At 39.9% G+C, this 25,941-nt stretch overlaps 2 protein-coding genes across 3 annotated transcripts in view; both read left to right on the top strand.

The window, feature by feature from the left end:
- Positions 1 to 25,941, top strand: part of DLD (dihydrolipoamide dehydrogenase) — a 203,985-nt gene that overhangs the window by 13,525 nt on the left and 164,519 nt on the right. Inside the window, exon 4 of the mRNA XM_042469623.1 lies at positions 1,261 to 1,330. Within this exon, the coding sequence (XP_042325557.1) occupies positions 1,261 to 1,330 (70 nt within the window). The remainder of the gene's footprint in view (positions 1 to 1,260; positions 1,331 to 25,941) is intronic.
- CBLL1 (Cbl proto-oncogene like 1) lies at positions 12,899 to 23,918 on the top strand. 2 transcript variants are annotated; one of them, XM_042468154.1, is made up of 6 exons: positions 12,900 to 13,009; positions 18,526 to 18,654; positions 19,575 to 19,675; positions 19,972 to 20,055; positions 21,012 to 21,085; positions 22,428 to 23,918. In XM_042468154.1, the coding sequence occupies exons 1-6, from the start codon at positions 12,997 to 12,999 to the stop codon at positions 23,467 to 23,469; spliced, it is 1,443 nt and encodes a 480-aa protein (XP_042324088.1). In that variant the 5' UTR covers positions 12,900 to 12,996; the 3' UTR covers positions 23,470 to 23,918. The 2 variants fall into 2 exon arrangements, with proteins under 2 accessions (XP_042324089.1, XP_042324088.1); XM_042468155.1 differs by lacking the exon at positions 19,972 to 20,055 and having other exon boundaries at positions 12,899 to 13,009.

Here is a 25,941-nt window from a genome sequence, read left to right as displayed (position 1 = left end):
GCCCTCCCTCCATAACTGTCATCTTTCGGCCGTTGAGGGAGAGAGCAGGCCGGCCCAGCGTCATCAGGGGCTGGCCTGAAGACTGAGTGCCCTCCCTCCATAACTGTCATCTTTCGGCCGTTGAGGGAGAGAGCAGGCCGGCCCAGCGTCATCAGGGGCTGGCCTGAAGATACAGTGTATCTTAATTGTAGATTTTTCTTGTACTGTTATATAATTTTCTTGTACACCGCTATGATCTATTTGGAATAGCGGTTTATAAATAAAACATAGTATTATTATTATTAAAAGGAATATAAAATAAGGTTCTTCCTTATACTTTGGCTTATGATAGATGTTGAATGTTCCAGGGTGACATTTTAATTCTCATACACGAATCTTGGCCATTAGGATTTTTTTTTACAAACCTTAGATTTCCCTACCTTTTTATTTATCCTCTGTCTCTACGGATTCCTCAAGGTAATCAAATAGAGATTTTCAATTGGCTACCCTACTCTTGTTTTCCTCCTTGTTCTCCCCCCTTCCGGACTTGTAGACTAGACCTGTGTAGGTGTCAAGAATAATCCAAGAGCATAGCTAAGAGCTGTTAACTAACCCAAGATTTATTTCATGATAAAAGAAAATAAATTTCAAAAGGAATATAAAATAAGGTTCTTCCTTATACTTTGGCTTATGATAGATGTTGAATGCTGAAGACTTGAAATTGCAAGTTTATAGATTCATGATGTCATTCTTGAATTCCAGACACACAGTCTTTACCCTTTGTTGTTGTTGTTTTGTGCCTTCAAGTTGTTTCTGACTTATGGCGACACTAAGGTGAATATATCATGGGGGTTTCTTGGCAAGATTTGTTCAGAGGAGGTTTCCCACTGCCTTTTCCTCAGGCTGAGAGTATGTGACTTGCCCAAGGTCACCCAGTGGGTTTCATGGCAAATCTGGGAATCAACCTAGTCCAACATTCAAACCACTACGCCACACTGCCTCACTTTACCCATATTTAAAATAAAATTCCTTTGAGGGTTGCTTGTGGTAATCTATATTTTGAAGACCTGCATCAAATCTGCCATTACAGAAGGGTTATTTCTGAATCCTGATACTGTAGGAGTCAGAATGTTGTGGAATGATTCTGAACTTACATTAATAGGCAATATTGAATTACTCTATTATGGTCTTTAAGTAAATAATAGTGATGTCAGACACATAAATCTTTTAATGCAATATCTTTTGTTTAGGTTATATGTTTAATTTGTTTTCATGTAACAGGCCTTGCTAAACAATTCACACCTCTATCATCTGGCCCATGGAAAAGACTTTGCTAGCAGGGGAATTGAAAGTGAGTAAGCATTACATCTATTCACATTTCACACATCTCACTATTTTAGAGTATTAAGGTCTTGTCTTATACTGTTCTACCTTCAGAAGGTGGCATAAATTCCTAAATGCATGTTGCCTTCTAGATGTACATTTTAGATAATTTAGACTATAAACTTAAACATACTTATCAGAGAGTAAGTGCTGCTAATGTGATCATTCTAAATAAATGTCTATTATTATTATTAATCAATACTGGACCTAACTGTAGAAGACTGGGAAGTGATATTCCAGTACAGCCTGCCTGCCCCAACTGTGGGCTTTCCATTTGCGTAATTAAGCATCCCCAGATGGCAAGCCCCATTAGCCCTAATGCACACAACTGCTGAAAACCACTGTACTTGAGGTCCTGTAGTTTTTTGTGTCTGTGGAACCCCCATGGATACTAAGGGCTGCCTATATTTCATTCTGAGTAACAGGATACAACATTGCTTGTGAATTTCCTTTATTTCTTTGTAATAAAAAGGGCTAAAGTTTTAAGGCTGGATACAAAGAATCATGTATTCTATGCCAGAGCTTGGAAAAGTTAGCTTCTGGATTACAGCTCCCAAGATTCTCCAGCCAGCATGACCAAACACTTGTTCATGCACAGAGCTGGCCCTTTTCACCTCTGTTTTCCTTTACAGCTTCTTGATCCTTCCTTCTCTCACGTTGATTCTGAGAGACTTTGGATTTTCCAGAACATAGAACAAAGTGTAGGAGAGGAAGAGCTGTACTGTCCCACTCACATATACCACTGGAAGAATTTTTGCATCTAAGCAGTGCTTTTGCTTTTGCTTTTGTTTCAAAACAAAAACAAAAAACATTCAGAAAAGCAATCAGATGTGTGACTGTGAGAGCCAACTTATAGTTATAGTCTACTGCCCACTAGACTTAAGCCTTTGGAAAATAGCCATATTTGATTAATCCTATTTGACTCAGGCTTTATTTGTGAACATCCATGCAATATTTTTATGATTTCCACATAGTTTAAGATGTAATTTTTTATTATATGAGTTTTAGTAAATCTTTTTCTTCTGCAGAGCTAGGAGAAATGCAGCTTTTTAAAGGAAAAATGAGCTGTGTGTATCTTTACTTTGAAAACCAATTCAATGTTAACAGTGTACTTCTTTTAAAAACATAGGCCCAAGACTAATTAATTGTACAATTCCTATTATCCTATGTAGACTTCCGGTGCGGAGAGAAGGCGTCCAGCCGCGTTTCGAGGGAGCTCCAAGAAACGTCACTCTGTGCTGCAGGAAAATTTCTTTTTCTTGCCATTCAAGACAAACAACACGGTAAATACTCCCTTGGCATAGGGAGCCCCGGAGGCATCCCCCAAAGAAGCCTCCAAACAACTGGGAGCAACCCCATTCAACTCCTCTCGGATGAGAGGAGAGCAGTGGGGAAGCTCAGCGAAAGCTGCAGAGAGGCGCCAGGGAAGCGTAGCAGCAGCAAAAGCGGGGAGCCGCTGACGCCAAACTCCACCGTCTACAAGTACAAGTAAAAGCGACCTTTTTTTAATATTGAAGACGACTACCCACAATACAAGCCTAGAGAGAAAAGAGAACGGGAAAGCAGAGAACGAAAATTAAGAGGAAAAGAGTGGAGGCAGCTAAGAACTGAGAGGTTTAAAGAGGACTTAAAGAGACAGAAATTGTTTCCTTGTGGCTTGAGACAAACCAAGATCTTGATAGACATCTACCTCCTCCTCCCCCCATTTCAAAAAAAGTAGAAACAATCATAAAGAAGAAAGGACTCTATTAGCAGAGACGTCCCATTCTAAGTAAATAATTGTAACTTTGAACAACCAAATTGGAGTCTCCTTCCTTCCTTCATTTAAACTGACATCTACCCCTGTTTAGACCTGACTTGCCATCCCCATGGCAAAAGTGAAAGCTGCCCCAGAGAAAACAATGAAGAAATGCATGATTTTAGGGTTGTTATTAGTAAAAGTTGCACCTCCTAAAATAAAAGTGAGTAAAAAAGATAGGAGTTATTGTTGTTATTTCCAATATGAATCCAAAGTTCCCTCTGATATATTTTGTCAACTGACTGATGGCCACAGGCTTTGCACTGCCAGGAAAGTCTGGCCGTGAATTCAGAACACTCTTTGAGCATGGCAGAATGCTGTACAATAATCTGAACTTAATTTTTTGTATCTATGAAAAGCAAAACAATACAATCAAAGGACTGCAATAAAACTGGCATTAGGTAGGATCACTTTCCTGATAAAGCAAATTGGGAGTTACCATTAGGGGACATAAAACAGTCATTTATGTTGTGCAGGACAGAGTAAGTCTGTCCCCAAGAATCAATGAAAAATCATTGTTACAACCGGACCTATGAAAATACACGAAACAGTGATTAAACATTGCCCAAGATTCATTTCCCAATTCACACAACCTGGTTCTCAAGCATTCTCAGAAAATAGTAAGGAAACAGGCTCTTCTAAGTTTTACCCATTTCCTCCTCTGCATTATCATTCCAGGAACATCATGTTAATCAAATATTCCTGATAAAATAATTCAGTTTTCCCAGTATGGTTTTGAAAATATTTTGGTTTTCATTATACCAATGGCAGACAACAATATATTGGTTTTCCAGTCTATCAACTCAATTAAATCATTGTCCTTTTCAGGAGTCTTTTCTGGATCAGATCTTGTAGCTGACAACGTGTTTCTTTTTATCGGCTGTGGACTTAACACCTCATCTGGTAAAAAGTCTCTGTTTCTTCTTGTTTCACTGGAACAGATTCTTTGAGTGCATTGTGCAATCTTTATATCTTTTTCTGTAGACTGTAACGCGCCCCTTATTGAAGTCATCAAGTTCTCTAGAGAGTTCATCACGATCTCTGGTTTTTCTTTCTCTAGTGAATCTCTTTTTCCGGTTGGTTGATGGCTTTTGGGGTCCCACCAACGATTGTCTGTCGTCTGGTCACCACCAATATGCTTGACAGCGAAGTTGATAGATGTGAGCATGTCTTGTATAGATATGCCTACCCCTGCTAGCTTTATTTTTTCTGGTTTTTCACAATCATTTTGAACTAGTTCAATCTTTTGGGTTATTATTATTATTACAGGCAACTTGTCGAAAGTATAATTTTGTGTCGCTTTGACTTTGACAGGATGTTTTTTCTTTAACTTTGTGTCTTTTCCCCCTTGTCGTTTAATCTCTATTTTTTCTTTTTGTATGTGACCATTAGACTTTAGCTTGAGAAGTTTAAAGTAGATGGAGTTATAATTTGGTTTTACATGGCAAAACCTTTTCCCCACCTTTTTGTCTGTTTACTGGCTCTCTGGTAATTTTTCAAAAGCATCTGAATTTTTTTGTCTTTAACACTTTGTTTATTCTCTATTTTGGCAATCTTTGTGTATAGATCTTTAGTTCTTAACGTTATGTTATCAAGCTCATTCTGACCTTTATTAAATTTCTGATGCAGAATCTGATTTTTTTGTTTTAATTCATATAGTTGTTTTTGTAACTCTCTATTTTCTTGCATTAAAGTTTCTTTTTCTCTCTCCTGTTGAATATATTTTTCATTTGCATCATTTAGCAAACCCCATAGGCTGGTAGTATCTTCTTTACTAGTTAAGGAAAGTTTCATCTTAGAAATTTTATCTTATAACTCTGAAATAGTATTTTCTTTCTTATCTAACCTTTTTCCCAGAGAAACAGTCTTTTCTGTTTTCCCTTCCATGAGGCTTTGTAATGTCTGATTTTCTGACTCCAACTCATTTATTTTTCTTTGAAGTGTATTGGCTACTTCATCCTGTCTCTTAGATCTCTCTTTATCTCCTAACTTATGGTACTTTTTAAATAGCCGCATGTGTTGGTTTAAATCATTCCCAGTAAGACAATCTATTGGGATAGAATCATATATTGCAAATTTCCATTAGAATTCATGACTTCGGAAGGAGATATTTAAATTGGCATTTGGTACTGGAAATTCAGGGCCTCCTAAACCCTTTAAAATCATTTTTTCTTCTGGGCACAAATCTTGAGGTTGTATTAAGTGTGATTTAACTATACACACTTCAGCCCCATAGTCACAAAAACCCCACACCCAAGTCTTATTTATTTAGATCAATTCTCTGTGTTCCTCTCTATCTAACTCTTGAGGTAAATTTGTTACAAATTAACAAGGTCTCGGAGAAGGAACCCTTTTAGTGTCAGTTACTGTTCCAACTGCCTTTTCTGTGGCAACTGCTGCCTCATTTTGTTTTCTGTGGCAACATTCCTGCATTGTTGGCCCAACCGATCTCACACAATAAGCTGATTTTATATTTGATTTTGACTCTTCTTTATATATAATTAGACAACTATATCTGAGGTGACCTAGTTTTCCACATTCATAACATTTTTTTGGATTGAATTTTGACTGTTTTTTAAACCAACTGTTATTTTTATCGACTTCAGGGTCATATTCTCTCATCGCACCCCTTTTCCTCTCAGTTTCAGATGTTTTCTCTGGCTGCCAAAGTTGAAAATTTTTACCATTGCTATTCCTCTCTTTTGAGCTATGCCAAATTTTGGGATTTCTTTTTTCATTTTCTAGAGGTTTTCCCTCAGTCCTTGCCATTTTTCTATCATCCTCTCTGATTAAGGCCAATATATCTATTATCTTGGCCACTTCAGCTATGGTTTTAGGCTGTCGGTCCTGAACCAACCACCTATATTTCTGGGGAATGACGTTATAAAACTGTTCCAAGCCTATCAGACTTTGTAACTCATCCTTTGTTGTTATTTTAGACCCCTCAATCCAACTTTTTAACAAATAATCCTATCTGCATCCCATCTGTGTATACGTTTCATCGCCTTTTCTTTTAATCGCACGAAATTCTCTTCTGTGGTGCTCTGGAGTTAGTCCAAATCTCTGTTTTACCATGTTCTTAAACAGATTGTAATTTTGGGCCTCATCTGGCCTCATTTCTGCATAAATTTCTGTCAGACCACCACTAATTTGTGACTTCACATAGCTCATCCTTTCTTCTTTTTGTATGTTTAATTCTTCACAAGTTCTCTCAAAGTTGGTAAAGAAGGACTCAATATTGTCCCCTTTATAATATCGTGGAAGCCATTTTGTGTCAATTTGGGGTATTATGTTTACCTCAGCCATCATCTGAGTTTGAGCGATTCCCTGTTCTAAACTCCTCATCTGAAGCTGATGATCCATTTCTTTCTCTCTTAAAAACCTTTCATTTTCTCATTCTTTTATTTTGGCCATTTCAATTTCTTTTTCAAGTCTAGCCATTTCAATTTCTTTTCCTCTTTCAATTTCTTTTTCCCTACAAAGTCTCTGGCCATTTTAATCTCTCTCTCTCTATCTTTGAGTCTGGCCATTTCAAGTTTTCCAAATTGCAACACTCTCTTGAAGTTCAGAAATTACTGTGTCAACACTATCCACCATTTCTTCTCCAACTTCCTCCTCCACCATTTCTGGCTCTCTTGGAGGTTTAACTTTTTAAGGAGGAATTGTTGATAGTATTTCCTTACAATTACTGTATTTTCTGGCGTATAAGACTACTTTTTAACCCAGGAAAATTTTCTCAAAAGTCAGGGGTCGTCTTATATGCCGGGTGTCATCTTATAGGGCAGGTGCTGAAATTTCCAAGCCAGACTGAAGAATCTGCAGTCGTCGCATATGTAACTGAAGGGCGGAGCAAGCTGCAGGCATCCAGGATGCCCAGGGTATGAGAAAAAGAGACGTGTTTGCAATACCGCTCTGATAGTCTTGGAAACAGGGAGGGTTGGGCAGGCAGGGAGAGCTGACCAATCCAAGCAGGCTTTGTCTACAACAAGTTTTCCTGCTAAGTACCTGCATGTCATAAGCATTTGAATTAAAATTACCATATTGAAAACAAATCTGATGTTTTTAAAAATTTTATTTGGTGTGCATTGGAAGAGGGGTACTGTAGTCTTATACGGCGAGTATATCCCAAACTCTATATTTTAACTAGAAAAGTTGGGGGTCATTTTATACGCCCAGTCGTCTTGTATGCCGGAAAATACAGTACCTAAAAATTTTACCTCAGGAAATACTCTTATTTTACTATGTCTCAACTGAGTCAAAAGAATCCACTTTGATTTAAAGTCAGACTGGTGATTCCCTACATTTACCACTGACGTTTACCTCAGGAATCACAAAGTGTGCTTTTTCTTGTTGTACTAGTCTCTTACCAATACCCAATATGTTTACCTCAGAGACTAGTCTAATCTAGGGTTGTCAGTTTTCAAGTGATCTCCTACAAATTACCCTTTTTGTTTTTACCTCAGAGATCACTCTTCTGAACTTAACACCTAGATTTTAAACTGTAGGTTTTCCTTTCTTTCAGTTTAAACCTACTATCGGGTATCTGGTATTTCCACTCAGACCCCTTAACTTCAGCACACCTCCAGCTACTGGATTTTTCGTATCCCGGCGCTACACACCAAATTATGTGACAAACAACCTTTCTATGGTGGCAGGCGCCTGGGACTTTTGTTATCCCACCGCTGCCACCAATTTATGTGACACCTCTTTAATACGGCCCACCCCTTGCCATGTCCAAAGTTTTGGTACAACACACAGGCCAAGGGTATGTTTAAAACAGCAACAAAGATTTATTTTAACATAGAATTGTAAAATATAACTTGGATTTGTAACTTGACTTGCTTCGTTGTTAAAATACAGGTGTGTCTCAAGTCTCTTTTGTAGACTCTCAAGACTTATACTGTCCCCTCCCTCTCTGGGACCGATAGACCCTTTCATGGTCTATAACGAACCTGTACACCCCTAAAATACTGTTCCCTCAGGAACCCCTGGAACTCAGTCCTCTCTTGGACCCTACTGTTCCCTAACTAAATGCCAGTTTCATCCCTCAGGATTCCAAACCCTAACTGACCAAACCAACTGCCAAACAGAACCTTCAAACTCCTCAGCCAGCACCGGATTGGCTTAGGGCCTCTGGTTTCTGATTGGCTGGTTTGTGAGTCAGTTCATCACAATTGTATACTCAAAACATTCTAATTACTCAGAAGGAAATAATTAAATATGGTCAAACAAATCAGTTTATGAGATGAAAGTGAAATGCCAGTTCAGATGGGAGGATGTTCACAGGGCTTTGAAACACAAGGAGCCTCTGCTGCAAGAGGAAACACAATGGTCAGGGAAAGTAACTTCAGAAGTGGAACAAAAATGGCATCAACTTACTACATTCATTTTATAAAGTTTGTGTTATTGTGAAGAGTATGGATTTGCACATTAGCATACACTTAGGACATGCTTGCTGTTGTTAACTGCCTTTGGGGCGACATCAACTCATGATGACCCTGTGGATGAGACATCTCCAAGACTCCCTACTCCCTATTGCTCTGCTTAGGTCCTGTAAATTCACAGCTGTGACTTCACTCCTAATTGAGACCACAAGGACCATCCAGTCCAACCTTGCGCCATGCAGGAATACTCAATCAAAGTGCCCCAACAGGTGGTCATGCATCTGCTGTTTAAAACCTCCGAAGAAGGAGACTCCATCACTGTCTGAGGCAGCTTACAGCTCTTACCATCAGGATGTATTCCTTAATATTTAGGGGGTGGGGGGAGACACATATTTTTGAGTATCTTAATTTGTCACCCTCTTTTATTCTGGATAGCACTAAATGCAATGGGATCACTTTTTTAAAGTATTAAATACCATCCAAATGCCCCACTCCCATAGACAGGACTTTTTACAGAACTAAATGAAGGTAATAATATATAGGGGATAGGAAAAAGGGAGACAGAGTTACAGTTATTTGGTATTCCTTTATTGAATTTATTGTTACAGGCTGAGTGTCCCTTATCCAAAAATCCGACATGCTCCAAAATCCAAAACGTTTTGAGTGCCAACATGACATCACAATTTTTATAGTTCAATGGATACAAAGTTTGTTTCATGAACAAAATTATTAAAAATATTGTTTACAATTACCTTCAGACTATGGGTATCTATATGAAATATACATGGATTTCATGTTTGAACTTGCATCTCCTCAAATATTCCAAAATCCAAAGCACTTGTGGCCTCAAACATTTTGGATAAGGCATACTCAACCTGTATATGCTGTCAACCTAAACAAAAAGTACTCTCAGTCAAACAACACAGACAATGTAAAGTTAAGCTCTACCCAAGTATCTCTTTTGTTGTTTATTTTTAAAAAGAAAAAACCCAAAATGTCTGCTCTTTTACTTTGTGAACACATCATATAAGAAAACATCACTAAGGGTACATTTATATTTCTAAGAAAAAACAAATAGCAATGGTCATAACCAAAGTTGCTGCAGTCAAGAGAATTGGGCTCTTGTGTGAATACTCTCTCTGCATCTGCACTGCAGAAATAACCCAGTTTAACACCACTTTAACTGCCATGGCTCAATGGTATGGAATTCTGGGAATAATAGTTGTGGCACTAGAGCTCTCTGACAGAGAAGCCTAAATGCCTCACAAAACTACTGTTCCCAGAATTCCATACCGTTGAGCCATGGCAGTTAAAGTGGTGTCAAAGCGGATTATTTCTGCAGTGTGGATGCAGTCTGGGTGGCCTTTACTTCAAAGCAGATACATATGTGCATATCCATACTAAAATATTCACAAGGTCAGTTCACAACCAAGCTGGTTTAACAATTCCTTTTGCTGAATTAGTCTATCATACCTCCCTGAAGTATGCACAGAGATAAATGGGGCTGTTGGGAAATGTCACTTGCTTTGAATATCTAACCATAGGGGCACATATTTTCACAATGTGCCCAGACTGAAACAGATCGATTGGACTTTGTAGCGGACCTTGTGGGATTTCTCTCGACGGACTAGACAAGCAAACGTTTTTGGACCACATCTGGAAAACAAAGAATAGGAGGTAACATTTTTTTTAAAAACTCCAAATCTCCATGCATGATTTTTATTAGGACTTTCTAGATAATGGACAGAACAGACCCAGACAAGCTTAGGACATGACTTTCTTCTTTCTTTTGAAAACCTTTAGTCAGCTTCAGTATTGGAGATCTTACAGTGTGCTTTCTCCACAGCACTGAAAGAGCGTTCAATGTCTGTATCAATGTGTGCACCTCTACCCTTGGTCCTTATTTGTCTTCTTCGTTTGTTTAAGAGCCCCAAACATTGCAAACCAGTAGCTTTAGCATTGCTCAGCCTCTCCTGCCACACTGCAGAAATAATCCATCTTGGCACTGCTTTGACTCTTTCTTTGGCTCAAGGCTATGGAATTCTGGGAGTTGGAGTTTGTTTTGGGCCCAGAGTAGAGCCCACAAATCCCGTAAAGTTCCCATAATGTTAATATGGCGGATCTTTTGCAAATAAACATAACCCTAATTGAATAAAAAAATAATTGTAACTTATTTCAACCCTCAAAATTACCATTGAACCAACCAAAGAACCTTTCAGTCCTTCTAATACAGGGGTAGGCAACCTGTGGCCTGCGGGCCGGATGCGGCCCGGCAAGGCCTTGGGACCGGCCCCAGCCCGGTCCTGCCGCCGATTGCCGCCAGAGTCTTTGTCCTCTCGCGTGAGGGCCTGAGGCCTTTGTCCTATCAGGAGGAGGCGGGCAAGGGGGGCAAGCGGCAGGCAAAGGGGGCAATAGTTTATAGAAGCCTACGAAACATGCATTTATATTAACATTTTTTTAAAAATCAGCATTTTTTTTGCGTGTCCTCCATTTTAAAAAAAAGTGTCCTCCATTTGAAAATTTTGTCCTACATTTGTCCCAGTTTATTTATTTATTTTGAAAAATTATTTAATTATTTATTTTGGGGCTTCGACCCCCCAGTTGTCTGAGGGACAGCAACCTGGCCCCCGGCTCAAAAAGGTTGCCTACCCCTGTTCTAATACTTTAAAGATATTTCTTTTGGCATAAAGGGGGTCCAGGAAGCTTTGTGCCAAATGGAACCATGTTGGGCTGCAACTGCACTGCAGAAATAATCCAGTTTGACACCCCTTTAACTGCCCTGGCTCAGTGCTGTGGAATCCTGGGAAATGTAGTTTTATGAGAAAGAGCTCTGGTGCCACAATAAACTACAATTCCCATGCATCTGAGGAAGTACGCTTAAGTCTAGGAAAGCTCATGCTGCCAACTTTTCTTTCAGTATGTCTCAAAGGTGCTAAAAGTTCTATCTCTCATCATCATCACCATTATTATTATCATTATTAAATCCAAATGCACCTGAAGAAGTGGACTTAAGTTGGCAGCACTGACACACTGTAAACTCTTTCTCTGGGGCTGTTGACGATCTGGAAGCGTGGAGGCAATTCCTTTGCCAAACCAGGGAGTCCTGGGAATTGTAGTTTGTTGTGACATGTATATATATGTGTGTGTGTGTTTGTGGGTATATATATATATATATATATATATATGTATATGTATATGTGTCTGTATGTGTGTGTGTGTATATCTGTGTTTGTGCATGTGTGTATATATATATATATGTGTGTGTGTGTGTGTGTATTATGTGTGTGTATATGTCTGTCTGTATGTGTGTCTCTGTGTGTGTGTGTATATATATATATTTGTTTGTGTGTTTGTGCATGTTTGTGTATATGTATATGTGTATATATATGTGTGTGTGTGTGTGTGTATAGTGTGTGCGCGTGTGCGCGCATATATATATATATATATATATATATATATATAGTCAATTAATGCAATTAGCCTGGGTGCCTAGAAGAAGACAGAAACAACAATATGAGATTCCTCCAAGAGATCCAACCACCTTGACTTCTGAAGAGGGACCAAGACAATATGGCAAGAATTTTGCTTCGGAACACTGCCAGTATCCCACTCGACATTGGAAATCATTACAGGGCAAAACTAGGTCAATTTGGGGTCGGAAGTGTGCCGTCAGGGATGTGGTATGGTGACTCTACACTTTTCCTATCTCTACACAGGAACGACCTCTTCCTTTCCCCGGTTGAAGCCCTACTTCCTCCGCAACAGCTGCCATGTAGACTTAAGAAGAGAATCCGCCCGTTTCGGGACTTCCGGGTTCATTTTTGAGGCCATTGAGAGGGCTGTAGAGTGGTCCCCAAACTGTGCCCTTTAAGAGATTTTGGACTCCAGCTCCCAGAAGCCTCAGCCATGCTTGGCCAATAGTGAGGGATTCTGGGAGCTGAAGTCCAAAAGCCCTTAAAGCTCCCAGAATCCCAAGCCAACATGGCCGAGGCTTCTGGGAGCTGGAGGCAGTCAACAACAGCAACAACCAACATAAGATAATTTAAAAGAACAACAACAACCAGGGGCTGTATATTTGTACCTTATTAAACATAATACATATTAACGCATCTTAACATCCAGAAAAATAAAATACATATTAAAATAACATTGGGGAACCATCATGTAATGTTTGGAAACGCTTCCCTGAACGGCATTGTCTTTAACTGAGGCCCCATCCACACTGCATTGAGCCAGGGCGGTGTCAACCCGGGTTAAATCCGCAGTGTGGGGGAAGGGGTAAAATAAATTGTGCGAGGAAACCCGCCGTATCCCTGTGCGGAACGCTGGCGTTATACAGTATTCTGAATGTGTTTGACTCTATGCTGACGGCCCTAGCGCGTTCCTTCCGCTTCCGGCCGCCCTGTCTCAGAGCGGCGACTTCCTCTCTCTCAGAGTGCTGGACGCGGAGCCATGGACCACAATGGTGAGCCTGAGGGGGGAGGGGGCGGCTGTTCCACTCTCCCTCGCCTTCTCTCGCCTCCCCCGCGATGCCTGAGCCTGAATTGGGCCGTTGGGGGCCTCCTCCGCTTGAAAAGGGCGCGCGCAAGCCCCGCCCCTCTTCTCTCGGCCTCTTTCGCTCTCTCTCTCTCTCTCCCCTCTTTCCCTTCCAAAGCCCCGCCAGTGACGTCACTCGGCTGCACTGTAGAAGCACCAGCTGTCACTCTAATCCCGTGGAATTCTGGGATTCGTAGTTTGCGTTGAGGCGCCCGCCCTCTTAGGGCAGAGGAGGCTCCACACCTTGTAAAACTACACGTCCCAGGGTTTCATAGGGCAACACTGAAAGAGGGTGCACACTGCAGAACATAACCCAGTTTGACATCACTTTAAGGCTGCCGTGGCTCACTGCCTTTGGGATTTGTAGTTTTGGGAGAAGGCTGAAGTAAAACTACATGTCCCAGGATTTTATAGGATGGAGAGGCAACACTGAAAGGACAAACACCGCGGAAATAAGCTAGTTTGACACTGCTTTAAAACTGCCATGGCTCGGTGCTTTTGGGATTCGTAGTTTTGGGAGAAGGCTGAAGTAAAACTATACATCCCAGGATTCTATAGGATTGAGTGGCAACACTTAAAGGGTGCATCAATGTTACATAAATAATGGATAGTGGTTTTCTTTGTGGGTTTTTTGGGCTCTGAGTCCGTGTTCTGGAAGAGTTTGTTCCTGATGCTTCGCTAGCATCTGAGGCTGGCATCTTCAGAGAACGAAACGCCAGGAACAAACTCTTCTAGAACGTGGCCTCAGAGCCTGGAATACACACAAAAAACTGTGGATGCTGAAGGTCAAAGCCTTCTACTTCACATCAGAAATAATGGAGATTGACACCACTTTTACCTGCCACGGCTCCGTCCTGAGGAACCCTGGGAGGAGTAGTTTTGGGAGGCACCTGCACACTTTGGCAGCCCTTTAAAAAGCCCCACAAATCACAGGATTCCCTAGGATGGAGCCACTGTTGTTGCGTGCCTTCATGTTGTTTCTGACTCATGGCTGTATCACAGGGTTTTCTTGGCAAGATTGGCTCAGAAGAGGTTTGCCATTGCCTTCCCCTGAGGCTGAGAAAGTGTGACTTCTTGCTCAGGGTCAGCCAGTGGGATTCGTGGCTCAGTGGGGATTTGAGATGTGCTTCTGGAGAAGAGCGTTGAGGATCCCATGCAGGACTAAAAAGACACATCATGAGAAGACATGAAGCATTAGAAAAGACAATAGTGCTAGGAAAGATGGAGGGAAGTAGAGAGAAAGGAAGACCACATGCCAGATGGATGGATTCAGTTAAGGAGGTCATGGGTATGAATTTGCAAGAACATAGAATAGAGGAGGAGGGTGTGTATGTGTTTGTCTTGGAGATCTCTCATCTGCAGGGTTGCCACTAGTCGGGCATCAACATGAAGACATTTAACAACAACAACTCTAGAGTCATAGTCCAACACTCAAACCACTGTGCCACACTGGCGCAGCACATAAAATGGTGCTGAGCTACATTGTTTCAACAGTGTCGGTCAGTGATTCCCATAGTCTGGTCCTCCAGGTGTTTTGGACGTCAGCTCCCAGAAGCCTCAGCCATCTGGGCCAGTGGTCGGCAATTCTGGGAGCTCAAGTCCAAAACACCTGGAGGACCAGGGTTTGGGAATCACTATTGCAGATGCACCCATATATACCCCACACACCTCCATGTCAGCATTCTCTGAAGATGCCATCCACAGATGGAGGCAAAACGTCAGGAATAAAGCCTTCCAGAACATGGCCACATGGCCCCTAAACCCCACCAAAAACTACCTTCAAGTTGTTTCAGACTTATGAGAACTTCAAAGTGAACCCTTCTTGGGAGGTTTGCACAGAAGGAATTTGCTTTGGCCTTCCCCTGAGGCTTACAAGTGGGTTTCTATGGCCAAGCATGGATTTGAACTCTGGTCTCCAGAGCCTTAGTCCAATGCTCAAACCACTACAACATGCTGGCTCTTGTGAGGGATGATAGCGGGACTTAAAAATGAATGCGGTACCATCAACCATCACCCCTCAAATAGGCCAGACATTAGCTTGAAAGTGACAGATTTGCAGTTTTTGAATATGATATTAAAGGCATTATAGTGAGATCATCATCTCAGTGCTCCAAATAGACAGGTATCTAGTTTGATGTCTGGTGTGAAACCTACTAAAAGGCCCTTTGCCTTGAGTAGCCTCAAGGCAAAAGGCCTTTTAGTAGCTCTCACTCCAGGTTGTTGTGATGCTTGTGTCTGTTGAGCCCAGAGCACACTGCAGAATCAATCCAGTTTGAGACCCCTTTAACTAGATTGTTAATCATTGTGGGTTTTATTTGCTGACTTCATTGTAATTTTATTTTTATGGGATAATTGTATGTGAAGACAACTTGGTCATAAGGCAGCACATAAATGTTAGTGCATAAAATAAAGTTCCTCCTTGTAATAGTAAACTGGAACATGTGTGGTTCTTCAAATTTCCCCACAGATAGCAAAGACAGTTCTATTACTCAAGAATCTGTTCTGCAAAACTGGAATTGATAGATCAAAGGCATACAGAGGGGCAACATACAGATTGGTGACTAGGAGGCAAGTCCCATTTACATTAGCAGGCTTGCTTATAAGCCAGAGAGCATTTCCCTTTGCAGTCCTCTTGAGGCGGATTTGAATCCTGGTCTCCAGTGTCAGTCCAGCACTGAAACCACTATACCACACTGGCTCTCTGTTTACTCCATTAGGTATCTAGAAATACTAGTCAAATAAAAAAACACCCTCTTAATTATTATTTTTTATGGATGTAATTTTTGGTAGCTGTAAGTTCATTACACTAAAAATGTGTCTGATTTCTCTTTTTCTGTTTACTGCATTTGAGAAATAGCCTCATTTACGATTTATTAACTTAGCTTGGACTCCTTGCATTCTTATTGATTCTTTCGTTTTCTACGGTTCTTTCTTTCTCTCTCTCTCAAAAGATCAGACTCAATTTGGGGATATTTTTGCCTTTGCTTGTCCTCTGTGTTTTATACACACATGCAGATTTCCTAGGTACAACTTGAATCTCCCTTATGCCTTATCTGGAATTCTGAAATCGTAAATACTTGAAATCACTCACCTGGGTGGCTGAGATAGTAACAGCTTTGCTTTCTGATGGGTCAGTGTACACAAACTTAGATTCATGCACAACGTTATTAAAATATTGTGTACAATATTATCTTCAGTTCTATATGAGTATAAGTTCTATATGAAATATAAACACATTTGAAGTTTAGACTTGGGTTCCATCTACAAGAATCAGGAATTGGTGGAGAGGGAAGTATTAGAATATAAGCTGTTCTGGATTTTAATTTTTGAATGATGAAAGCTTTCGAAACAGGAAGAATTAGGAACGCTGATTCATCTTTTGTCATTCTGTATATGATGCTGATATAGTCTAAAGGCACCAGATCCCTTCTGGTCTTTCAAGCTAAGCAGGATCAGCTTGAGAAATCGCCAACAAGTACCAGATGCTGTAGGTTATATTTCAAAGGAAGGACCTGGCAAAACCACATCTGCATAAGAAAACCCTATGAAATCCCTGGGGTTGCCATAAGTTGACAGATGACATGAAGGCGCATGGACACACATGCACACCCAATGCTGTACAGAACTACGTTGTCTAAAAGACTTGTGTCAGTTCAAAACATTTACAGCCTAAATGCCTCAGATGTGTAATAATGAAGGCAGAGAGCAGATGGCAGACAAGACCAGAGTGAGCAGGTCTGAATAAGAGCAGATGCACAAGTGTATGTCTGCTATATCTCATTTGTGAAGGAATATAAAGGATTAAGCCAAAGGTCACAGGAGTGTCAAAGAGTATCACAGTTGAGGCAAGTTTAAGGAAAGATGGAGAAAGAAAAATAACATAGCAACTTTGTTTTAATAACATTTTTTGAAAACTAATAACCTAAAAGGAATTGTTCTGCTGGAGAGTATGTATTAACAAATGACTGTAGGTTGTTATTCCTGTCTTAGTTGTTTGCTTGTTGCATGTTTCCTGTTACCTGTTTCTCCTATCTCCCAAAAATGTGCATCCAAAATATATAATGAATGTGTTATAAACTATACATTTGTGAAATATGCACCATGGTGGAAAGAGTTTGAAGAAATGGTTAGTATAGCTATGGACAATATGTGGCTGTCTATATTGTCAGATTCTCATTACTTCTCACCATTGGCTATTCTAGTTAGGGCTGATGGCATCTGTGCTCCCAACAACATCTGGAGGAGCACACATTTCTCATATCTGGACAAACTATTCACTTAACACAGCTATCTTTAAAACCTTAAATTTGCTATTTCTCTGTTTGTGATTCACTTTCATTTCCTGTTTTAATTTTTCAACTGAGCCAACCACAGTAGTCCAATATAAAATAGACAAAGAGAATCATTCATTAAATTATTGCAGCAACGCTTACATAACATTATTAAAAGCTACCCTTCGTTATAATTTTTATAAAGTAACTATCATTATTTTAAAATTTGAGTTGATTTGGGTTTTTAAATAATCATTCCTCTCAGTCATCTTGTTTGTTTTTGCAATAAAATTAATACTTTGGAAGTCCTGGCCAATACCTGACCAATTTTTTTACTTCTTGAAAGCCCATTGTCAGCTTTGTCCCACTGTCTATGGGTTCTGTCCCTGAACCTTTGTGATCGTGACAGTGTTTATTCATAGTAGTATTGAATAGTAGAATGCTACCATACTTAAAAGGTCTGTAGGAAAGAAAGTGGAACATAAGCTGGCCTTTACTCACAAACGTGTCCTCTTGAATGAAAAAGGCATGTCTTTTCAAACATGTATCCTCTTGTAGTTTGAAGTGATGCAACCCAGGAATGATTCAGGGATGTGACCAAGGGAGGGTCCGTGGGGTCTGGACCCCCCTTCCATTAGATACAATGAATGGTGCGCGCTGCTGCGCCACCACACCGAAGCCCCATTGTAATGATGTCACTTAGTCTGGACTGCCCCTTCCCAAAATCCTAGCTATGTCCCTGAATGATTCATGATGAATTTTGTCCAAACTACCCTTTTTTGCTATGCTGCACAGGTAATGAATATTGTTGCTTGGCTACTGTGGTTCCTAATACCTACGGTAATATTGCAGCACAGTTTGGTTGTTGCCATTGTAATTATTCTTATTTTGAAAAATCAGGGGGATAGTAATGCCTATGACTTTTACTTATGGCTGACATAGGAACATACCATCCAGGGGAGGTCCAAGACCTAATGTATGTATGATTGATTGCTTGTTTATCAGACTTTTTCTTTAGGAAGCTGACAATCTGTGCTTCCTCGTCAGTGTAAGGATCTGATGTGGGCAATGCCTTATGGGTCAATATAGCTCATAATTTTGCATGGGGTCAAACACTGTCTAGCACTAGAATAAAAAACCCTGAAATATTATTTCTGTTTGCATTCTTATACAGACAATGATTTGCAAGGTACAAATAGTACTGGAACATTGGGTGGTCTTGATGTTCGCCGACGTATCCCTATAAAGCTGATCTCCAAACAGACCAACAAGGCTAAGCCTACACCACCTCGTCCTGCAAGAGGTATGACTAGGGGACCATCAAAGCCTGGCGAAGAAGGGCTTTGAAAAACAGAATAGCCGAGTTCCAAAAGGTTGTTTGTGTTTTAGTTTGCAGAATTGCTGGGATGCAGGAAAGCCCAGTTTGTACAAAATGGTTTTTTTAAAAAATGTTCTCTTCTACTTAATTGATTTTTAACCTGTTATTAGCTTGATTATATCTCTGCTCTCATGTGATGTTGTGACAGGAAGCCCTATAGATTTTAATTGTGCGTGCTTTGCACTGTCCAGTCTGTTAAACTTCCCATGATAGGACAAGGACATTATATGTCAATATGAGCCGTGTTATAGTGTTGTTGTGTGCCTTTAAGTCATTTCTGACTTAGGGAGGCCCTAAGGTGAACCTATCATGGGGTTTTCTTGGCAAGGTGTGCTCAGAGGGTGTTGCCTTTACCTTCCTCTGAGGCTGAGAGAGAGTGCAACTTTGCCCAAGGTCACCCAGTGGGCTTCCATGGCTGAGCAGGGATTTGAATCCAGGAGTCTAATGCTTAAATCACTACACAGTGCTAGCTCTCCACAATGTCACTGCTAAGATTGACCTTTGATGTTCATCAAGGCATGATGGGAATGACATTGAAGGATGTAAAGTACATATTATTTTTAGGATATTAGGTTTTATTCCCAGAGCCAACATGATGCAGATTATTATACACTAGAAGATACAGTTAAGTTGCTGTGAAAATTGGATGAACACTTTTATTGGCCAAGAACAACCAAGTTAATATTTTAGGAAATGAAGAGTATTGTGAATTCTAATATATGTTTATGTATCTGTTTTGGACATCTTATTTTTATGCATTTAAATTGTAACATTTTGAATGAACCTGTAGAGTATAACTGTGCCTTATTACTAAAAATTTCATTTGGGTTTTTGTTCTTCCACAGACGAATTTGACTACAATGAAGAAGAGCGGTATGACTGCAAAGGTGGTGAGGTCTTTAGTAATCAAAGGCGATTCCTTGGACACCTCTTCTGGGACTTCAAGGTGCACTAATAGAGTTCATGGTCCTGGTGGTTTTATTACATACACGCTTAAAATTATAAAGGAAATAAGAATACTGTTTTGAATAGGAGTGTGATATTTTGTTTTCTTAGAATAGATACAACATAGTGACTAATGTATTGTTACTAAAGAAATGTTGGGTAGTACTTTTAGTATTGTTCACAGATTTTGATTGTTCAGAAAAACGTACCCAGACATGTTGTAGATCTTCGTATAAATTGTTTGTAGTTTTGGGTTGGCAATGGGCTTTTAAAATTTGGTGATTGCTGTCTTGATAGATAAATTTTCTTGGAGAGAAGGATGATACCCCAGTACATTTCTGTGACAAGTGTGGGCTACCCATCAAAATGTATGGACGCATGGTAAGTAGGACCGTAATGTTCAACCCAGAGCAGTAATATAGTCATGTGACAGAGATAGTCTTCTCTTCCCAGTTTAATGAAACGTAATATCACCTTGTTGCTATATCATGCTTTCTGTGTGAGTTGAAAGACAACATGCCAAGGGACTTTGATTTTTCTTCTGTAGATTTTTAGTTAAGGATAACCCACTGACCTATCCAGAATCTTAGTCTGGTCTTACTGTGTAAGGTCCTTGTGGTGTTGCAGACTTTGGGTATTATTTGTTTCAAACAAGAAAATGTAGAATTGTCGGTAATGTCCATATCATGTACATATTTACAACATAGCACAGTTCTCTACTTTTTCCATTTTATTTTTAGAACCATGATATGGATGATTTAGCTGAGAGAGAGAGAGTTACTGAGCCAAGTCATTTTAGAGGGCAAAGTCATGACCTGTACCTTAGTTTGCTTGTGTTTTGGATTTTTATGTGTCCACTGCCAAATTAATAAAGATTTGTTCTCAGCTCCAGTAACTTTTAGTCTTCTTTGAGAACTGGGATGTTCAATGAATTAGTAGTACTCTACACCTTATTTTAACCTATCAAGGCATGGAACAATTCAAGCTGTTTCCCATTCACACTCTGTAAGGGGAAGACTTTTGTAGAACCTTAAGAGTGTCCAGCAGAGGAGTAAATCAGGACATGCATAAAACAAAGCATAAGATATATACTAGTGTAGGGGTTTTCATTAAAATGATTTGGATTATGCTGATGGGTTGCTATTACTACTATTTGTTTTTTCTTCATCACCTCTCAATGTAGCAGTCTTTTATAGTCCTGGCATCTTAATAAGAATACATAGCAAACAATATGTTCCATGATCTCCTATCTTAAAGAATGGGTCTTACAGTGTGTTAATTTGTATATGCTGCTTTCTTCATTATAGTTCATTGGGTTTGTGTGTTATTGTTTTTAGATACCATGCAAACATGTTTTCTGCTATGAATGTGCTCTGTTACATGAAAAAAAGGGTGACAAGATGTGTCCAGGGTAAGTTTATTGATATATTATTGGGGATGAGGGAATAGTTTATTGCTTTTTAAAATGTTTCTTTTTCCCTAAGGACCTTATCACACATAGGCCCTATGTGTTTCCATCCCAAAAATGGTTAAAGTGGTGTCATCCCAGAAAAGCAAGCCCATTTGTTATTGGTTATCACACACAGAGCACAACAAGGGGTTAAAAGCACATTAAAGTGGACCCAATGCGAATTTGGCTATCAAAAGGAGACAAACAAATCCACATTTCTTGCTAAAAATACCTTGGTATTAGAGACTGTGGGTATGATGAAATGGGGATCAATTTCAATTCATATCTTTATTTATTATTATAAACATCTTCTGATATCTTGTTTTTATTTGGAGTCCAAATCTTTTAGATTGGTAATTAGCAAAGCATAAATTAATTATAATAATATAATATAAATTAATTGCACCTGAACAATTTACAGTTTTATTCAAGTGATAGATGAATTATTAAGAAATGGGGATTCATTTTGATTTTGCTTATATTTACTTGCATTCTGCTGTTAAAGTGGTGAAACATATTGATATCTCTGTCACAAAGATTTTGACAACCATTTTATTTGGGGAAAACTATAAGAGAATGTTTGCCTAAATTTTCCTGTAGTGAAGATGATTGTTTATTGTTTCTCCTGTGGGCATATCTTGGATAATAATTCCATTTTTAAATTGCATTCACTGTGATAAAATGATATCAGTGATACATCCTACAATAATTTATGAAAAATTCATCTTTGTTTACTCTATTGTTAAAGAATTTGAGTTACTTAAAAGTTTAAATTTCTTGTGTTCTTTCTAATATAAATTTAGGATGTGAGAGAGTTTAAGAGATATTGAGTCTAAACTTAACAACATGCAGTTTACCGGCTTTCTATATGTGCAATATGGGTGGGCAGTGTGCAGCCCACGTGCAGCACCTCCTCAAAAAAAGAGGTAAATCCCACTCTTGGAAGCCTCTAGTAAGCATTGTTCACATTTAAAATAAGGTATGCAACCCCCTGCACTTCTGGTACTGATGAAGAGTAATGGGTTTTTGAACTTGGAAGTAATATTCTGGTCTCTTGCAGGAAGGAAGCACACAACCTACAACAGTGCTCAGGTTGGAAAATTGGCCCCTATACCTACACCTTATGTAAAAGGTGCATCTTCATTGAGAATGGTTCATTATTTTTAACAAAAAAAGACTGCAGACACTGAAAGAAGGGACATAAAATATTCTTATATTAGATCAAGCAATTGCTTTTTGGAAATTCATGGTCTTGTAATTATATCTGTGGGTCACATTTTTATTTCTATCCTTCCCATTCTAGCTGTAATGAGCCTGTGCAGCGAATTGAGCAGTGTATACGAGGGTCTCTCTTCATGTGTAGCATTGTGCAAGGGTGCAAGAGAACGTATTTATCCCAGAGAGACTTACAGGCTCACATCAACCACCGTCACATGAGAGCTGGCAAGCCAGTTGCACGCCCTCCTCTGGAACCTGTCCATCCACCTATTGCTCCTCCTCCTGCTGAAATCCCAGAGCGCTTCATAATGCCACCTGAGAAGCATCATCTGAGCCACATTCCACCAAAGCAACACATTATGATGCCACCTCCACCGTTGCAGCATGTGCCTCATGAGCACTATAACCAGCCACATGAAGACATGCGCGCATCCCCAGCAGAGATGTCCATGGCTCCTCCTCCCCCTCGTTCAGTGAGTCAAGATACCTTTCGCATTTCAACAAGAAAACACAGCAATCTTATAACTGTCCCTATTCAAGATGATTCAAACTCTGGCACACGAGAGCCACCTCCGCCAGCCCCAACACCTGCTCATCATCACCCTGAATACCAGGGCCAACCTGTGGTGTCCCATCCTCATCATATTATGCCACCTCAGCAACATTATGCACCACCCCCTCCCCCTCCTCCGCCAATAAGTCACCCAATGCAACATCCTCCCCAGACAGCAGGTACTCCTCATCTGGTTTATAGTCAAGCTCCACCACCTCCAATGACCTCTGCTCCGCCACCAATAACCCCTCCTCCTGGACATATTATTGCCCAGCTGCCACCATATATGAATCATCCTCCTCCTGGACCACCACCCCCTCAGCATGGTGGCCCTCCTGTCAATGTAAATGCTCCCCCTCCCCATCACTATAACCCTAATGCTTTGCCAAAGTTCAATGAAGACCAAGGAACTCTCAGCCCTCCTTTCACTCAGCCGGGAGGAATGAGCCCAGGCATCTGGCCTGCTCCAAGAGGGCCCCCGCCACCACCGAGAATGCAAGGCCCACCTTCTCAAGCTCCGCTTCCTGGACCACACCACCCAGATCAAGCCAGATACAGGCCATACTATCAATGATATTAATAGTAATTTGAACTAAAGTATGACATAGGAAGCATAGCATTCTAAGCAGCCACCTTTTAATGATTCTGACTGTTTTGGCGAGAGCTTTTTTGTTCGTTTGTTTGGTTTGCTTCGTTTATTTGGAAACAAACTTGTGACTCTAGAATTCCCTGGGGACTTGACTCTTAAGGTAAATTTTTAAAGCCTTGATTGTAGGACTCTTGGCATCTGATATACTGTAGTGCTAAGTGGCTTTGTAGTTGACAGCTACATTTTAACAGGTATTGTACCCATAGTCTGTTTGAACTGCCCCAGAGATGAATATTTGTAATATTTCCTGAACAACTGAACACTTATTGTACCACTTTAAAGTATTTTTGTTAAATTTGATGGTTAGCTTCATTTGTGATACATTTTATTTTTTGTCAACCTGTGTATAATTAAATTTAAAATATGGTCCAAAATGTTTGCTTTTTTATTTTTTATTTTGCATATTTATGTTTGGAATACAATGGGGAGCAAAGTGAGAAATAGCGCACTTGCTATTACAGTGTCATATCTTGGATAGATGTTTGGTCTTTTCCAAGAATGAGTGAGACAAACAGGTAAAAGTTGTGAGCAATTATGATTTTTGAATTCCATACTGCTCTTTAAAATGTGCACTTAACCTGCAGTTTTATACTTACAGTATCTACTTGGAGTGAGTCTTACTGTCTTCAGTGGGACTTACTCCTTAGTATACCTGTGTAGGATTGCCCTGTTAAGGTTTGAGACAGTTTTGCTTCACTTTTCATTGAAGAACATTGAAATTTGCGTTATAGCAAAGACATAAAGGTAAAAGGTCTTACGTTTATTCCAAGTGAAAATACAGTCCCCAGCCTTAAGGGCAATTTCAGATTGAAGTCATAGTCATGTTGGAGTCCCAGTATTTTTTCTCATATTCACTTGTTAGGTGGTAAAGAAATCACAAAGTGGCTTTGCATCATCAGTTTCATGTGATGAACGTTCCTTATGGATGTATTTCTGAAGGTTCATGAGGAAAAGGCTGCATATTAAGCTTTGAACATGTACATATAAATAATATTTGTGTTTTAAAAAGTGATCTGTGTATGTAACAAATACGTGTTTGCCACTGTGTGCATCATACAGGTATATGTCAGCTTCCACTGGACACATCTGTATGTGGCAGTAAACAGTAGCAATGGCATTTACATTTCTAAAGCGCTTCATACCAAACTAAGCAGTCCCTAAGACTTTTACAATGTGTAACCCAATTGCCCCCAAGAAGCTTTCATTTTACCAATCTCCGAAAGGATGGACGGCTGCTTCACCTTGGAGCCCCTCAGGATCAAACTCACAACATTGTGGCTGCAATACTGGCATTTAACCACTGCACCACCAGGACTCCTTGCTGTTGTGTAACCTCGGACGTGGCAACAGACTCATTCATGTGCTATGCAAAATATTAACATTTAGGAACTCGATGCTGTTCTGCTGATAGGAAGAGCATGTCACAAAATCAGTAAGGTTGCAGTCCTGTACGCACACACATGCTTGGCAGTAAATCCCATTGGACACAGCAGGATTGATGACTAAAGATACTTAGGACTGAACTGCATGCCTGCAACCCTATACACACTTACTTGAGTGTTAGTTCCACTGTGGGCTTTTTGAGTAGATGCATAAGAGTTTTCAATGTAAATAGTTTTTGTGTTTACTGGGCACATGTACAGCATGCTATTATTTAACTACTGTTTAAAATGACACACTTCAATTCCTATTCCAAATTTCCTCTGCCGCCTTACACTACACAGGCACCATTGGGAACGATGATTAAGAGTAACCAAGATTTTCTGTTGGATTTAAAGCTGTTTAACATAAACCCTTGTTGAGAAAGCATAATCTTCAACTGCACTTGGTGCTGGAACAGATGGGACCTGGGTGCAAGAAGAATGGACTACAGGCCTCTTGATTTCTTAAATTGAAGCTTTCATGTTTGTACTGAATACATGGCATGTTACTTTGTTTGGTTTATGTTCATAATCTAACTCAGTGATTCTCAAACGGTGGGACAGGACTCCCAGGGGGTGCAAGTTATTCAAGAGGGGCATGAGACTTGGAAACCCTGATCCCTCCTCTTCCTAAACTTTTATGTGTAAAATTTACACGCGGGTTCAGTTAAATATTGCATTTATTTACAGCTCTTCTGATTTGAAAGACATTCTTTCATTTTAAAATGTTAAAATACAAATATACACGAATGTGCAAATGAAAATACACACACTAAACAAACTAAATATTTTTATTCATGGGTTGGGGGGGCATCTGCCTGTATAGGGGGGGTCCCAAGAGTAAAAACGTTTACCACTGGTCTAACCTCGGTGGTTTGCAGATTACATTCTCACCTAACTGGCTGAGATCTGGAATTTGCCTTTTAGAAAACTATTTTCAGACTGCTTTTGGGGTGTCCTCATATTTGGGGTGTCC

This window comes from Sceloporus undulatus, chromosome 5 (genome assembly GCF_019175285.1).
Source record: "Sceloporus undulatus isolate JIND9_A2432 ecotype Alabama chromosome 5, SceUnd_v1.1, whole genome shotgun sequence".
Classification (NCBI taxonomy): domain Eukaryota; kingdom Metazoa; phylum Chordata; class Lepidosauria; order Squamata; family Phrynosomatidae; genus Sceloporus; species Sceloporus undulatus.
This window is presented reverse-complemented; position numbering and strand designations above follow the sequence as displayed.